Source organism: Coregonus clupeaformis, chromosome 35 (genome assembly GCF_020615455.1).
Source record: "Coregonus clupeaformis isolate EN_2021a chromosome 35, ASM2061545v1, whole genome shotgun sequence".
NCBI lineage: Eukaryota > Metazoa > Chordata > Actinopteri > Salmoniformes > Salmonidae > Coregonus > Coregonus clupeaformis.
The window spans coordinates 20,048,080-20,065,791 of record NC_059226.1 but is presented as its reverse complement, the minus strand read 5'-3'; the positions used below and the strand labels follow the sequence as shown (position 1 = coordinate 20,065,791).

Here is a 17,712-nt window from a genome sequence, read left to right as displayed (position 1 = left end):
CGTAAGTTAGCAAAATGATATGTTGGATTCAAGTCTCCAACTAAACCAAAAATAAAAGTTAAAGAATAGGATTAGCTAGTGGCTCAGAAGAAACTATCTGGCATTGTCAACCAAACACAATTCAATAATATTTTTGTAATACAGTAAATAGCCTAAAGTTAAGGCTATCTTACAAACTCATGTAACAGTATTTATTCAACCTTGAAAAGAGTAATACATCCATGGCCACATTTTGAGGTTAGCCTACTGTAATTATACAGCGCATTTGGAAAGTATTCAGACCTCTTGACTTATTTCCACATTTTAGTACGTTACAGCCTTATTCTAAAATGTATTAAATTGTTTATTTCTTCTTCATCAATCTACACACAATATACCATAATGACAAAGCAAAAACATTTTATAATTTTTTACACATTTATAAAAAATAAATAAACAGAAATATCATATTTACATAAGTATTCAGACCCTTTACTCAGTACTTTGCTGAAGCACCTTTGGCAGCGATTACAGCCTCGAGTCTTCTTGGGTATGACTCTTCAAGCTTGGCACACCTGTATTTGGGGAGTTTCTCTTATTCTTTGCAGATCCTCTCAAGCTCTGTCAGGTTGGATGAGGAGCGTCGCTGCACAGCTATTTTCAGGTCTCTTCAAAGATGTTCGATCAGGTTCAAGTCCAGGTTCTGGCTGGGCCACTCAAGGACATTCAGAGACTTGTCCCGAAGCCACTCCTGCGTTGTCTTGGCTGTGTGCTTAGGGTCGTTGTCCTGTTGGAAGGTGAACATTGGCCCCAGTCTGAGCTCTGGAGCAGGTTTTCATCAAGGATCTCGCTGTATTTTGCTCCGTTAATCTTTCCCTCGATCCTAACTAGTCTCCCAGTCCCTGCCACGGAAAAACATCCCCACAGCATGATGCTGCCACCACCATGCTTCACCGTAGAGATGGTGCCAGGTTTCCTCCAGACGTGATGCTTGGCATTCAGGCCAAATAGTTCAATCTTGGTTTCATCAGACCAGAGAATATTGTTTCTCATGGTCTGAGAGTCCTTTAGGTGCCTTTTAGCAAACTCCAAGCGGACTGTCATGTGCCTTTTACTGAGGAGTGGTTTCCGTCTGTCCACTCTACCATAAAGGCCTGATTGGTGGAGTGCTGCATAGATGGTTGTCCTTCTGGAAGGTGCTCCCATATCTACAGAGGAACTCTGGACCTCTGTCACAGTGACCATCGGTTGTTCAGTTTGGTCGGGCGGCCAGCTCTAGGAAGAGTCTTGGTGGTTCCAAACTTCTTCCATTTGAGAATGATGGAGGCCACTGTGTTCTTGGGCACCTTCAATGCTGAATAAATGTTTTGGTACCCTTCCCCAGATCTGTGCCTCGACACAATCCTGTCTCGAGCTCTATGGACAATTCCTTCGACCTCATGGCTTGGTTTTTGCTCTGACATGCACTGTCAGCTGTGGGACATTATATAGACAGGTGTGTGCCTTTCCAAATCATGTCCAATCAATTGAATTTACCACTGGTGGACTCCAATCAAGTTGGAGAAACATCTCAAGGATGATCAATGGAAACAGGATGCACCTGAGCTCAATTTCATGTCTCATAGCAAAGGGTATGAATACTTATGTAAATAAGGTATTTCTGTTTTTATTTTTAATACATTTGCTAAGAATAGGGGTCTGAATACTTTCCGAATGCACTGTAAATGTCTTCTTATTTAATCATAGAAAGCGTGCATGTTCAAGATAGCATGCAAAGGTCGCAGGTCTGTGGCGATTTTCACAATTGCTGTAATAATCTGCACAGAATCTTGAACAGCATGAATAACTTAATTGCGTTATGTACTTTTAATGTAATCTCAACTGCAATCCAGGTCATTTGGTTGTGCTTTTAGATGAAGCACAGTTATAACATATTAAATTGTATAAATACAAAATGGGACATTGTATTCCTATTTGAACTTTGTTGTCCCTTTAAATGGTTGAAAGTGCAGATAACACATTTAGATGACAACTAAACCAAAAATCTGACATTGTTTTTCCATTGGAATTTGGTTGCGCTTTTAGATGGTTGAAAGCATAGTGATTACACATTGGGAATTCAACAAACTTCTGGCTGTCTTTGAGTGGGTGAATACATTTTTAAATCTCATTGATCAACATCTCAACCAAATATTACCCAAATATCCACGTTGAAATGACATGGTGTGTCCAGTGAGCTGTATGCAGTAAACATGGTTGTTTTGGGGATTCAGGCCGTTAAAGGTTTACCATGCCAAAAACGTATAGAACGTGGGATGCTGAGCCAAGCATTTAGAAGAGGTAGTACATTTTCCGTCCCAGCACTAAGATTAGTATCAGTGCAATTACAAATTCAAGCTTAGACGTGACTATCAAACATTGATACGCCATATCAAATTCCCATTGTGTATTGCATTACCAAAGTGTCCTACTATTGAGGGCTGAAGTGAGTGATTTGCTGCATGTATTTTTTTGAGGTGAGAACAGGACCTGAGTGCACACACACCCACATAAACACACCCTCATAAACACACACACACCCCCATTACATACACACAGCACTCCAGGGGGTGATGGGTTTGTCTCTCTAAGAAGAACATGTTTCCATTAGCAGGTGAACGCCAACTCAGCCAGCCTGTGCAAAATATCAGCTGACTACGACCTGGCGTTAGGTCATTTTCTTGCCCCACTAAGGAAAATGACAAATGTATTTTAAAAAATTTAAGATTTTGCACTTTTTTCAGCTAAAACAATCAGACATAATATAGTAATATGAATTACATTAGGGAAAACATTTCCTGTTGAAGAGTCAAAGGCAACATTTGTGTATTCAACTACGAGGGAGAGACATGGAAGACATCTTATTTCATAATCGTTGTCATTATTATTGCCATTATAAATCAGACATAATAGAAAGCCATTCCAAAACAATGTGTCCTCAGTGTTACAGTGCCTATTATCAGTATTTTATGACAGTAACCATTTAGATATACTTCAACAGCATTGAAAAGACAGAAAAACAACCAAACCATTTACTACAAAAATATGTTGTTCATACACAGATATTGCAAGACTATGGAAAAGATAACACAAAAAGTTATGAAAATAAATATTTTCTATTTTGAGTAGTTATTTTCTATATCTTGGAACTTTGACCCATATTGCATGTTTTTTTTTTTTTATTCATCTATAAAGAAGTCATTAAAAGCCTAGATGACTTTGCAGAAAGTAGTTTGGTTTGATAATGACATCATCATTCTGTTCCTATGGTAGTGTCCAGGTTCTTTCCTAAAGTAACAGTCTTGGACCTGGTCCTTCATTTCATTGCAGAATTGCATAATGGTGCATTTTTCTTTCATTACTTGACCGGTCCATGACTTATGTGCATAACGATTTGGCTCCTTCATGTTGAGACTGTCTGGTCCCTCAAGAATGCAGTCTATTGGAAATGCCAACGCTTTTGGCATGGATATCATTATTCATTTTTACCACCAAGTCAATTAAAACAGAGGAAATTCCTCATCAGAAACACAACTCTACTTTTCATTTAAAACACATACTTCACAACACTCCCTTAAAAAATCCTGCAAAAACATATATTTAAAAGAAAGTAAAGGCTTGCACAGTCCACCAATAAGTAATTAGTTTTTTTTGTTTGTTTTTTTACAAGTACTTTCATGTAATACCGTAATATAACACTGCTTTTCTTAATACTGGAGTTTCCCTTACGTCTGACAAAGGGGACCATTTAAGTACTAACCAATCAGACCATCTTTGTTTACTTGCAGCACATCACAGTCAGTTAAGTGCAGCTCGTTTCTATCGTTTATTCACTTCAGAAAAACTGTTAGTGATTGTAGTTTGAACCATAGAAAAAGCTGCAGAAAATTCTGTAGTGATAGCCTATGCATTGTAAACCTTCAGCAGCCAAAACCCTCCTTCACTAGTGACACTCCCAACGGCACATAAAACCAAAAGAACTCACAGAGAGGAGACAAAAACTAATAGCACATGCTAATAAGACTGTTTTCTGACCATGTGATTTGACCAGAACATTCTGGGCCCGAGCATCTCAATACGCCTCTCCCTGAACAACACTACACAGAACACAAAATACTGTAGTCCAGTGCTATGTAGTGAGTGACCGCTCCAGTGAAGTACAATGCACTTTTCTTATATTTTTTACAGCACAGTGCAAAGTGGAAAAAAATCTGTTTTTTTGAACTCAAACATCAAAGGTAGGTGTATGTAAGCCGTGGTCCCTCATTTCTCCCACTTGTTCTCGGGATTGTTCATAGGAGGACTAGTGGAACAAAGACATGGGGGTCAACATGTGACGTGTTCCAGGTCAGGAGGGTGTCCACAACCACAAGACCCGGAAGAAAATTGAAAAGCACTTGCTGTTTGAACACAATAACCTCCACGTGTTGCATTCAATAGTCTGAGTCTGATGAGAGCCTGATCACCACAGAGCTAGTGATCAGAGTCCTCTATCCTCTCCCATACACTGTCTCTATCCGCCCAAAGAATCTCTCCCAAAAGTCTCCCAACAAGAGTAGTAAACTCCACGTTAAAAAAAGTACACTGAAAACATTAAGTAAATCATATGATGGTAGTGTGGTGTTTCCTAGTAGTTCTGTTTGTTGCGGGTTGGCGCCTTAGCGTTCAAAACCACACACAGGTTGTTCCCCTGCTCCCTCCGGTTACAGCCGGCCGACCTTGGCGTCCCCGATGGCACCCCAGACGTCAAACACAAATTCGTCCGGGAAGGCAAATCACCGAGAGTCTCGTCCAACGCCTCGGCAAACTCATCTGGGTTCTTTTTGTCCTTCCCCAGCTCCACCATTGTAGCAGCTGACAGTGAGGGAGAGGGGTGAGACGGGGGTCAACCACAGCACAACAAAGTACTAGTAAGTTAAATAGTTAACCAAATAGCTACCCAGACTATCTGCATTGACGCTTTTTGCACTAACTTTGACTCATCACATACATTTATCCTGTCACTTTATTCCTCGTTAAATGCACATATCTACCTCAATTACCTCGTACCATGCACATCGACTCGGTACTGGTACCCCGTGTATATTGCCAAGTTATCGTTACTCATTGTGTATCTATTATTACATGTTTTACTTTTCTATTATTTCTCAATTTCTTTCTCTCTGCATTGTTGGGAAGGGCCCATAAGTAAGCATTTCACTGTTAGTCTACACCTGTTGTTTACGAAGCATGTGATTTTAAGTGGCAAAACACAAGTCACCACTTTGGTAACAGGAGCTGCATGTGTGAATCACATTCATACGTATACACACACCTGTCTCCCTTACCCAGCTCACTGTCTCTGATGCCCATGTAACTCTCCAGGAGGTCATCCACTTTCTCTATGGCCTTCTCCTCAAATGCAGAGGGCTGACAAACAAATACCACAAACATAGTCATGACCTGAAAACATGTTTACCTTATTAACGGTAATAGAAGAACCAACACACACACACACACACACTCACCAGCTCCTCCACAGTGGCTGGGCCTTTGGAGCGTAAACGCAGGGTGCCCTTCCCTGTCCCCAGCTGGGTTCCTGAGCCAGCCCGGGCCCCTCCTGACCTCTGGCCGATCATGTCTACAGGTAAGGGAGACAACACAACATGTCAAAGGAGCATCAGGGTTCCTAACCTCCTAATTCTATATCTAGCTAGTCAAGGATAATATAAGAGCAATTAGTAAATGGCATTACAAAGTTTGATAACTGCTTACTCATTCCTAAATATAATCTGTCACACCATAATATAATTCACAATTATTTTGTTGGCACACACAATCTCTCTCTCTCACACACACACACATACACAAACCCACCGAAGGCTTTCAAGGGCTCCACCATCTTGAGAACAAAGTCCTTCCCCTTGGGCAGCTCCTTGAGCATCTTGGCCACCTCGTAGTGTCGACAGCCAATGAGACTGTGGCCGTTGATGGACTCAATCATGTCTCCCACGTTGATGACCTGGATCTGATGGACCACGCTACCCTCCCTTATTCTCTGGAAGGGACAGGATGAGACAAAGTAAAAATAGGACAGAGACTAATCCACAATTACACACAATCAGCCAATTTGGCGCTGGGCAACATAAACAAACAACTCTATAATGTGCATAGGCAACTAACTAATATCTTATATTCAATCTACTGTACATTCCACACTGTCGCTGCAACTGAGGCTCTGTGTTTCAAACGCTCCCATTTTGTTCTATTTTTAGTCCTCTGTGTGTGATGCTGATGCATTTCCTGCCACTGCCAGCCCTATTCAGAGGTGACAGACAGACAACTCATTTCCTAGCCAGTAATCTTGCCCACCTTGATGAAGGCGTAGCCAGCTCCATTATCAGTGATGGTCAACCCCAGGGCATCCTCCCCCTTGAACACCTCCACCTCCTTCCTCTGGCCTTTGATATGGGCGAAGATGAAGTCCTCCAGCCCAATCTGACCCCCCAGTAACTTGTCCATGTCCACCTTGTGAGAGTTCAGAGTGCAGAACATCACCTGAAGAGGTAGAAAGTGAGTCAGTAAAGGGATAAACTGAAGAAAATCTCTCACATCACACATCTGAAACACACAAGTCAGTCGCCATATTGTTTACCTCTGGTGGTGCGATCCCAAAGGCCTCTCCAATCTTGGTGTAGAGCTCTCGCACGTTGCTGAAGCCCTCGATGCGTCCCGTGGGGCTACCGTGCGCTAGCTGGGTGTGGAAGACCAGACGAGGTCTCAGGCTGGTGGGTGGGGTGGCAGACCCTCCTGGGTGGTACCCTCCCCGAGCCCAACACCTCCTCCATCCAGGCCGTCCATTCCTGGGACGTTAAGGCCCTGCTCGGATCGGCTCAGCTTCCTCGTTCTCCACTAGTGGAGATGCCTTCTTCCTTCTACCCAATCCAAGAGGCATTTTTATCCTTCTGGCTGTCTGTCTGTGGAAGTGAACAGATGCTGCTTTGGTAGGTAGCCAAAGGTCCTGTCCAGCACAGGTCTCTCTCAACAGTTCTTCCACCTGCTCTAATACCAGAGTGTTTCCAGCCCAACCACAGTGATGATTCACCACTAGATAGTGGTCGTTGTAGCTAGCTACTGCTGTTGTTGTTGGGACAAACTTGTTTCCAGCAACTTCAAGTGTATGGCAACTACACATTCAGAGTGCATCTGTGAACAGATTGTGACAGGTTAGTTAAACATTACTACCAAACCCCATAGATAGTGCATCACATCACAATACACTGGAAGATAGCTTTCAAAAAACGAGTGCCAAAACGCCCATGAGCTAACTAGCCAGCTACTAGCTAGCTCACCCTTAAAACACTTCAGCCTACTTGTCTTGCCATCAAGTTACATGGCATTAGATAAGATGATAAACATCTAAAATTGAATCAGAGATTGACACGCCAATTTTAAAACAACAGATTGTCAACTAGGTAGCTAACTTGTTAGCTAGGTAGCTTGTTGGCTAACACAATATTAGCTGCTAGCTAGCTGAGAATGAAGGAACATGGCAGTCAAGGCAAGCATCTTACCAGAGCTTTAGTAGCTAGCTAGCTAACGCGAGGTGATTGATTCAATCCATACGTGGAATGGAACATCAAAAACACTAGGCTACTTCTTCATCCAAAGATTGTGAAAGTAAAGTTAGATCGCCTTTGAATCGCTAGTCTTGTGAGATACGCTAGTAACAAGCTAATGAGGAATGAGAGGAAAGGATGATCTGATGGTATGTATCTTGTTCAGCAGGGGTGTTTTCACTAGATAGCACAGCCACAAAGTCAGAATTGGCTATGTCGTAAAAACATTTAAAAACAAAAATGTACTTTTTGGTCTTCATTTTTGGTTGGGGTTAGGCATAAGGTTAGCACTGTGGTTAAGGTTAGGTTTAAAATCAGATTTTAAGAAGAGCAATAGTAGAAACAGGCGGGGTTTATTACTTTGCGGCTGTGGTAAGTAGTGACGACCCCAGGGGTGGGACTTCAGCGCTGTACAATGGCTTCCTCCACAATAGGATTCCTCTCCTCATCTCAAGCTCTTTGATGCCCCCTACTGTGAAGCACGTTTTTTCAACCCTCTGTCCTAGGAATTCCAATAATCCTCCTGGTTTGCATGAATAATTCAGCTACACTGTCTGTAATGTATTTCTAAGCAGTGGTGTAAAGTACTTAAGTAAAAAATATTTTAAATTACTACTTAAGTCGTTTTTTGGGGTATCTGTACTTTACTATTGATATTTTTTGACTACTTTTACTTTTACTCCACTACATTCCTAAAGAAAATAATGTACTTTTTACTCCATACATTTTCCCTGACACCCAAAAGTACTTGTTACATTTTGAATGCTTAACAAGACAGGAAATTGTCAAATTCACGCACTTATCAAGAGAACATCCCTGCTCATCCCTACTGCTTCTGATTTGGCGGACTCACTATACACAAATGCTTCATTTGTAAATGATGTCTGTGTTGGAGTGTGCCCCTGACTATCCGTAAATAAAAAAAAAATACTTTTGATAAAGTATATTTTTTAAATTACATTTACTTTTGATCCTTAAGTATATTTAAAATCAAATACTTTTAGACTTTTACTCTAGTAGTATTTTACTGGGTGACTTTCACTTTTACTTACATTTACATTTTAGTCATTTAGCAGACGCTCTTATCCAGAGCGACTTACAGTTAGTGAGTGCATACATTATTTTATTTATCATACTGGCCCCCCGTGGGAATCGAACCCACAACCCTGGTACTGCAAACGCCATGCTCTATCAACTGAGCTACATCCCTGCCGGCCATTCCCTCCCCTACCCTGGACAACGCTGGGCCAATTGTGTGCCGCCCATGAGTCTCCCGGTCGCGGCCGGCTGCGACAGAGCCTGGATTCGAACCAGGATCTCTAGTGGCACAGCTAGCACTGCGATGCAGTGCCTTAGACCACTGCGCCACTCACGAGTTGAGTCATTGTCTATTAAAGGTATCTGTACTTTTACTCAAGTATGGCAATTGGGTACTTTTTCCACCACTGTTTCTAAGTAATGCTCAGACAGGCTTTTACAAAAATTGCTCCGCTTTTCATTCTAACATGTAACAGATTCAGTTCCCATATGTCTCTCACTCACTTTAACCCCTGGATGTGGATGTGTGTTGTGCAGAAGATTCGACAATCTGCTCCGGGTTGAACAAAATGCACTCTGTTACAATGGTGCTGTGACCCTAATCAAGTTAGCTAGTCCCTAGTTGGCTAAAATGGTGCATGTGTAAAATGGTGCAAATAATTGTGTTGTTATGTAGAAAGTAGCTGGTTCGTGCCCCATGTGGGGCAGAACTAAATCCACTCGATTACTTAAAGTTTGACATGGGCCTAAATAAGACAGAACTACAACAGTTTGTACCATTTTATTTTGATATTTACAAGTTTGCCAGTCTTTGAAACAACTAAAATACCACAAAATGCTAAGGGGACCTCATTTCTTCAAAGCATAGGACAAATATTTAAAATAAAATGTTCAGTTTCATACAAATTAAAAGCAGAGTGCTAAGACCTATTTGTCAAATAGAAATCTTGGTGCCTAATAATAATAACAATAATAACATCTGTTCAAATTTAATAAAACAATTTAAACAATAGGTAAAAACAAAATGTTTAAACTTTTCCATCAAAAGGAAAACATTTGCAAATAAAGCAAATATTTAACAAAAAAGTTAAACCGAGATTACACGTCTCTACATTCATGTTAAACCACATGTTTATCTGTCAAAATTAAATCAAATAAGAGTGGAACTCCACTTGGAGTGGAATGATAAAAGGGAAAGTGTTGACTGATAATTATTCCAACAACCTCAATGACAATCAAACCAGGGGTGTATTCATTACATCTCGCAACAGAAACCGTTTAGCGTTTAAGAACCAAACAGAAAGAAACGGGGAGTGACCTACCTGAATTTGTCCAATAGAAACTATTTTTCGTTACAAAACGTTTTCCGTTTGGCGTAAACGTTTGTTGCAAAGCTTTTTGTTACAGATTAAACGTTTTGCTACGGAATCAGCGTAATGAATGCACCCCAGGTTAAAATATGTATTTCAAGTACTTGAAAATTTAATATTGTTCAAATAATTCAGACATATTTTAATCGTACAACTGACTCACTACTTGTTTTTGGAATGATTTTCTTATTTACCACAGATGCTTAGGCTTGCGTTACCTCAAAACAATGCGCATCAAAATCAGTTCACTACATAGGCAGGCCAATTCTGATATTTTTTCCAATGATTGGTGTTTTGACCAATCACATCAGATCTTTTCGCAGCAGAGCTGATCTGATTGGTCAAAACGCAATTTAGTGAAAAAAAAATGCTCAGAATTGGGCTGCCTGTCTAAACACAGCCAAATTAGACCAGTCATTGTTTGCAGTGTGTAAGATGTATAGGATAGACAAAATAAAAAGGATGATGATCTTAACGGAAATGGTTTGCATAGAGCTTTCAGAAGTAGTAGTACCTATTAGTATCACAGCTTTAACAGAGTTAAAGAGAGAATTTAAACAGCTAAAATGCACTGCCGTTTTGAACAGCTTATAAAAAGAGTCACTGCAGAGTAAACACACATACAAGTTCATCATACTTACAACAATAGTGATCCTCAAGTTAAATGTAAGGGGTCCTAGAGGTCAAAACATATCACACTTTCTTATAGTATTTCACAATAAGATGGTGCACGTTTGTCTACACACACACACACACACACAAGGTCAATCTCGCATGCGTGACGTGACATTTTCGTGACATTTGGCACAAAATAGATAACACACTCTTGATTACCTGAAATCTATACAACTGGAGAAGCTACACTACATGGCCAAAAGTATGAACATCTCATTCCAAAATCATGGGCATTAATATGGAGTTGGTCCCTCCCTTTACTGCTATAACAGCCTCCACTCTTCTGGGAAGGCTTTCCACTAGATGTTGGAACATTGGAAGTAAGTCCCTGCAGCATTCAGCCACAAGAACATTAGTAAGGTCAGGCACTGACGTCGGGCAATTAGGCCCGCAGTCGGCGTTCCAATTCATCCCAAAGGTGTTCGATGGGGTTGAGGTCAGGGCTCTGTGCAGGCCAGTCAAGTTCTTCCACACCGATCGACAAACCATTTCTGTATGGACCTCGCTTTGTGCACGGGGGTATTGTCATTCTGAAACAGGAAAGGGCCTTCCCCAAACTGTTGCCACAAAGTTGGAAGCACAGAATCGTCTAGAGCCCTCAAACTCAACTCTGGACCTCAAAGCCAGTTCCACTGTATTTTTTCATTGTTCCCCTCTAATCAGAGACTGATTTAGACCTGGGACACCAGGTGTGTGCAATTAATTATCAGGTAGAACAGAAAACCAGCAGGCTGCGGACCTCATAGGGTAAGAGTTGAATACCCCTGGTCTAGAGTGTCATTGTATGTTGTAGTGTTAAGATTTCCCTTCACTGGAACTAAGGGGACTAGCTCGAACCATGAAAAACAGCCCCAGACCATTATTCCTCCTCTCCCAAACTTTACAGTTGGCACTATGCATTCGGGCAGGTAGTGTTCTCCTGGCATCCTCCAAACACAGATTGTCCGTCGGACTGCCAGATGGTGAAGCGTGATTCATCACGCCAGAGAACGCTTTTCCACTGCTCCAGAGTCCAATGGGTGCGAGCTTTACACCAATTCAGCCAACGCATGGCATTGCGCATGGTAATCTTAGGCTTGTGTGCAGCTTCTTGACCATGGAAACCCATTTCATGAAGCTCTTGACAAACAGTTATTGTGCTGACGTTGCTTCCAGAGGCAGTTTGGAACTCGGTAGTGAGTGTTGCAACCGAGGACAGACGATTTTTACATACTACGCGCTGCAGCACTCTGCAAGCTTGTGTGGCCTACCACTTTGTGGCTGAGCCGTTGTTGCTCCTAGATGTTTCCACTTCACAATAACAGTACTTACAGTTGACTGTGGCAGCTCTAGCAGTACAGAAATCTGACCAACTGACTTGTTGGAAAGGTGGCATCCTATGACGGTGCCACGTTGAAAGTCACTGAGCTCTTCGGTACGGGCCATTCTACTGCCAATGTTTGTCTATGGAGTTTGCATGGCTGTGTGCTCGATTTTATACACCTGTCAGCAACGAGTGTGGCTGAAATGGCCGAATCCACTCATTTGAAGGGTTGCCCACATACTTTTGGCCATGTAGTGTATCAAGTCTGTGTAATCTGTAGGGAGTTGCCTGGAGTGAATTCCCAAAAATGTTCATTCACACCTTTATCTCTGGGTTAGTTTGAACATGATTTGCAAGTTGTGCTCAAGAAACCCAAGTTTTGCCCCTCCCATTTAAACTGAAATAATTTCCTGAATTCTATTTGCTCTAAAGTTCCCCAACATAACTCAGTTTCAGAATCTCTCGCATACCTCACTGCAAAATAATACCGGTGACACCAAATATATATGCATTGTATTTATAAGTATATCTACATTCAGGTGTGTATCACTGCTCCTGAGAGATATAGTTGATAAGTTGCCTGGAACAAATATTCTGGAAGCACTATCAAAACAGCTGGATACCACACGAATTCCACGTCAGTGCTGTTTGCCACAGTCATCTTCAACTCTACCTATCCCTCTGACCTTATAACAACCAGCTCCAGTCATCTCTACAGGGCCAGACCAACCCCTGCCCTATGCTCGAACACAACCTATTATCCAATGTCTAGCACTGGGTCCCCCAGAAGTTTCTTTATTTTCCCTTCCAATGCGAAATGTAATACTGTCAATAGGACATGTAAGTAATACAAATCTAAATGTTGTAATAATATTAACAGGAAAAAATGATGAACCAAACAGAACAGCTAACATCAGAGAACAGAGACCAACATGTTACTCTGTCAATATCTCATGGTGGTTAAATATATAACTGAATTATAATTTGGATCAAAGGTTGAATCAAAATAAATGGGTATAATTCCCAAACAACTAGTCTGTCCTGGGCCTAGGGTAAGGACAACTGTAATGGAGGAAGACAACTGGCTGTCTTAGTGTTTGTTAGGTGGCTTTAAAAAGCCACTCAGTCATTCAAGGAGGAAGAATCTGAGTCAGTGCATCGCGGGCACTCTGCCCCAACTTCTCAGGGAATTTCACTACAAACTCCAGCACCATGTCCCCCCTCTTCTCTGGGCACTTGGACAGGGGTAGTCCCTCTCCCACGATACGCTTCTTCATCCCAGGTTTGACCACGTCTCTGGATGTCACAGTCACAGTCCTGCCGTCCAGAGTGGGAGCGCTGACCGTGCATCCACACAGTGCCTGATGGGAGAGAGACATATAGATAGTCACAATTAGGTGTTTATATTTTAAGTTAAAGAGTACAAGGCCTGGGAGCTGGGCTGGGCGGTATATCGAATTAATTTGAATTTATGTTTTAGCGCGATGTTCCAAATGCCTGTATCGTACAATTTTTGTCGTTTTTATAAGCGTTTATGTGCGCTTGTTCTCATGACGTTGTCTTTTCGGTCTTGTCTCCTTTGTGCCTTCTGTGCTGTGTGCACCTCCCCACTCACACACCAAGCCCCTCCCCCTGCCACTCACAATAACATTAACATTTACATTTGTCATTTAGCAGACGCTCTTATCCAGAGCGACTTACAAAGATGAAAGATCACTTCTTCCTCTGACAACAAGCTGTTTCAACTCGCTATTTGCATTTGAGGTTTGGTCCAACAGAATCGGTGATATGGACACCGAAACACATTGAAACATTATTTTACTGTAGAGGAGAACTTAACCTTTCTAACGATACCCTTTTTATGTCTCAACTCCCAAAGTTTGCGCAGAGCAGACCCTACTAAAAACATGATTGTGGAAAATGTAAGCTCAGTTTGCTGCTTGCGGTACGCACCTCTAGCAGCATTTTAGCCACAGACTGTGCTAGCTGTCTAGTCTGTGTTGTATAAATGTGCAATGAGCATAAAAAGACACATTAAGGAATACGGTATGAAAGTGGTACTTCCTGTTGTCTCGTTTTGTAGGCTAAGAACGGGCTTCAAATTTGCATCGTCAAATTCATGAAAACGCAGTCATATAAGATATATATTCAAATGTAAGTGTTTCCAAGTGAATTAATTTACCATATGCCAGTTTAACGTATTTGACGGCCAAGAAAATAGCACAAAGCCGATGTGCTTTTTCATTAGAACTACAACTCCCACCAGCTGTATATGTCTCCCTTTCGACACCTTGCCGGTCTACAAACAAACTAATCATTTTCAAAAAGTAGGCCTACTGGCTAGCCAAACGGCCTGTAACTAACAGGTTTTTACTGTCCTGCGAGTCCTCAACTTGAGCAGGCATGCTAACAAGGCTGCAGGAGTTATAGTTCAAATTAGACTTTTCTAACTTTCGGGCGATGTGTCTTACTTCTTGAGCGTAATAAAAGGCATTGAGTATGAGCAAATCAATACACGAATACATAATTATATATATTGTAAAAACGGCTAGCTGGAGCCGTCTGAGCGGTCGGTTATGAATGCCCTCACCCGCTAGCACGTAATGTCGAAAATAATTGGTTCTGACTCACTACAGGCTGTCCGGCAAGAACAGCACGGATGCTTCTTAGTCCAGGACTTTTATCATCTTCACCACCACACACTATAGTATTCACACTCACACACAGAAATCTTCAGTTGACACAGGATGGACTTGTGGTTTTCTTGGATGAATTGTACCCACAATCTTCCTAAAATAAACACACATAACTTGGTCGGCAGCCAAACTTGCGTCTTCATCTGCCGACAACGATAGCCACTCTGACCTGGAGTGGGAAGGGGTCAGAGTCCAAATGTGCATTCGGGCACTCTAATTGGTGTAAACCATGAGGCAGTGACAGACAGCTGAGAAGGGGAGAAATCACCCTGACGGGATTGTGGGGAGTCAGGTGCACAGACATGGCCTTTTTTACACACACACACACACACACGACCTTGTTTTCATACATTTGATTATACAAGCTTGAAACCCTTTCAAAAACACTGTACAGGGCTTGCAATAGGAGATAGTAAGTAGTAGTACTTTCATACCGTATTGGCAACTCGTTCTCATTCTGAGAAATAAGCATCTTCTTATCCATGTAGGTAGGCCACAAAGTGGACAGGCTTTCATTTTGTTCACACAGTAGGAGACAGGAGGGTGTGTTCATAACAGTTAAACTGTTCTAACTTGTTAGCAAGCAAACAGATCCAAGATGGCTAGACTTTAAATATAAAGATTAGCCAACTAGTGGATGTGCATTGTGCATGGTTCTGGTTAACCTTTTTACAAAAATGACATTTTCATAGATAGACTTAAAAGCCTGATCAGTGATTATTACAAAAAAGCAGGTTAACCTATTTTGATAAAATATTACATAATTAGTGGGTTGTGGAAGGCTTACATTTAGCCTAGGTATAATTTTACAAGCCATGAATTCATTAGATTATTTCGGACTGTTTGAAATGCAGTATATTGAACTTTAAACTGTGCAACAAAGCTTGGAGAAAAATATATATTAGAAAAGTTAGAAAACAAATCTTTTGGCTATATCGCTCAACCCTACCTGAGAGCAGCAGAGAAATATCATTACCATCATTACAGAGAATACAAGTGAAAGAGTTTAGTGGGTTACGTTTATGACTGACAATGTTTAAGAAATCACAAAGCACTCACATCTCTGAGGGACACTCTAGCAGGGTAGATGATATCGGAGCCATCCCGGCGGAACACAGGATGGGGTTTGTCTTTGACCACAAACACCACGTCAGCAGGAATGTTAGTGGGCGTCTCGTCTCCCTCCCTGGGGAAGGTGATCTTGGTCCCTTCCTTCCAGCCTCGCTTGATGTCCACTGTCAGGATCTTGTCCTCGCTGCGCATGCTGCAGCCGTCCGGGTTCAGTCGCTTACGGGAGATCTTCATCTTCTTGGTGCAGCCGGAGAACACCTCCTCCAGGCTCACCTTCAGCTCGTGCACCACCGGAGAATCTTTCTTCTTCTCCCGGCCCCCATGGGGACCCCCTGGCCGAGATTTGAAGGACCTCTGGTGTTGGTGGAACCCTCCCATTCCACCCGGCATGCCCCCATCCCTCCCATACCGAATGCGGCAAAGGGGTCGTCAGTGTCCATGTCATCGTCCCCGTTGCGTGCGAAGAACTGGTCGAATGGGCTGCGGCCGCCAAAGAACTCGGTAAACATGGCGTGAGGATCTCCATGGAAGGTGTAGTTGTAGTTGTTGGGGCCGTTGGGACCACCACCCCTCCGGCTGTGGGCCCCTTTAGGCCTGGTAAGAGTGAACACAAGAACAAACATCAAAATTGTTATTTTAGAACAAGAACAAACATCACATTTTATTTTAAATCACTTTCTGAATCACTTATTCACAACATTTAACATTTTAGTCATTTAGCAGACGCTCTTATCCAGAGCGACTTACAGTTAGTGAGTGCATACATTTTTTCACAACACACTTAACACTTCCAGACATACCAAATGGAACGAGGAGTTTGAATAACCTAATTACTCTCCTTTTTCTTAACGTCCATACATACCTTCTCTAAATAAATCATGCTAAAAGCTAATGATTAAGCATGCTACATTTCCACCTGTGTCTTCAGGGGTCACTGACAGAGAAGTGTTTCTAAAAAGGTGTTCTGCAATGTGTCACCGACCATGAGCGACGTGACAGGAGGAAGGAATTAACGTTGTGACGTGAACAAACTAGCCCCACTGACAGTTTCAACTCATAACAAGTAGGAAAGTTCCAGCAAGTTCTCGAGAGAACTGTAGCGCCTCTGACGCTCAGTCGCGTCCAAGATAATAACCACACTAGTTTATAGGGCTACAATCAAAGAAAAACACAAACAGTAACATTTAAGCAATAACGTTAGATACAATCGTCCAAAACAAGGGCCACGGCTGATACAGCTAGTAATGTTACATAGCTGGCAAACCTGACAACGTCGATTGCGCAAACAGGTTTGGTTACAATGCACGACATGGAACCAAAAGTTGATGCGTTACCTTCTTCTCCATATCGGTCATATATATCCTTTTTCTTTGCGTCGCTGAGGACATCATAGGCTTCAGCGATCTCTTTGAATTTATCCTCAGCTCCAGTGGACTTGTTTTTATCGGGGTGATATCGCAGGGCCTGCTTTCGATACGCCTTCTTTATCTCGTCCTCAGAGGCGCCTTTCTGTATACCCAACACTTTATAATAGTCTTTACCCATTACAAGTATCCTCAAGTAACGCTTGATATTCAAAAAACCATCGTCAATTCACCAGTTAATCTTTTATCAGACTAAGACTGTCAACCAGTAGCTAGCTAGCTACTTAGCCAGAGTTGACAGCTGCAAGTGCAGCCTACAAATCCGACCCTCCACGATTTTTTTTACCTATCAAACTTTGGAGTTGCATAAATATATCTCACTCTCTGCTGAATACACCTATTTATGAGGCGAAATATCGTGGCTACTCAAAATACGCTTTTCACCATGTCGCTAGCTAGCCACCATGCAAGAAACTTCCAGAACTCGCCTAGTGGTGCTGATACTGCTGTGACTGAAATCTCCGCCCTTTGCTACGTCATGCTTTCAAAATGGTCCGTGCTTTCAGAATCCTTGGGACG

At 42.0% G+C, this 17,712-nt stretch overlaps 2 protein-coding genes across 2 annotated transcripts; both read right to left on the bottom strand.

Moving 5' to 3' along the window:
* Nucleotides 1-2,827: 2,827 nt before the first annotated feature.
* gipc1 (GIPC PDZ domain containing family, member 1) lies at nucleotides 2,828-7,846 on the bottom strand. The gene is given in 10 exon segments (XM_041863882.2): nucleotides 2,828-4,795; nucleotides 4,798-4,872; nucleotides 5,346-5,427; nucleotides 5,526-5,638; nucleotides 5,875-6,055; nucleotides 6,370-6,555; nucleotides 6,653-6,795; nucleotides 6,798-6,876; nucleotides 6,878-7,203; nucleotides 7,572-7,846. Coding segments are annotated over 9 exon segments (1,248 nt in total). The 5' UTR covers nucleotides 7,193-7,203; nucleotides 7,572-7,846; the 3' UTR covers nucleotides 2,828-4,721.
* Nucleotides 7,847-12,188: 4,342 nt separating this feature from the next.
* Nucleotides 12,189-17,678, bottom strand: dnajb1a (DnaJ heat shock protein family (Hsp40) member B1a). The gene is given in 5 exon segments (XM_041863880.2): nucleotides 12,189-13,363; nucleotides 15,758-16,167; nucleotides 16,170-16,340; nucleotides 16,343-16,363; nucleotides 17,104-17,678. Coding segments are annotated over 5 exon segments (1,044 nt in total). The 5' UTR covers nucleotides 17,315-17,678; the 3' UTR covers nucleotides 12,189-13,132.
* Between the last annotated feature and the right edge of the window lie 34 nt (nucleotides 17,679-17,712).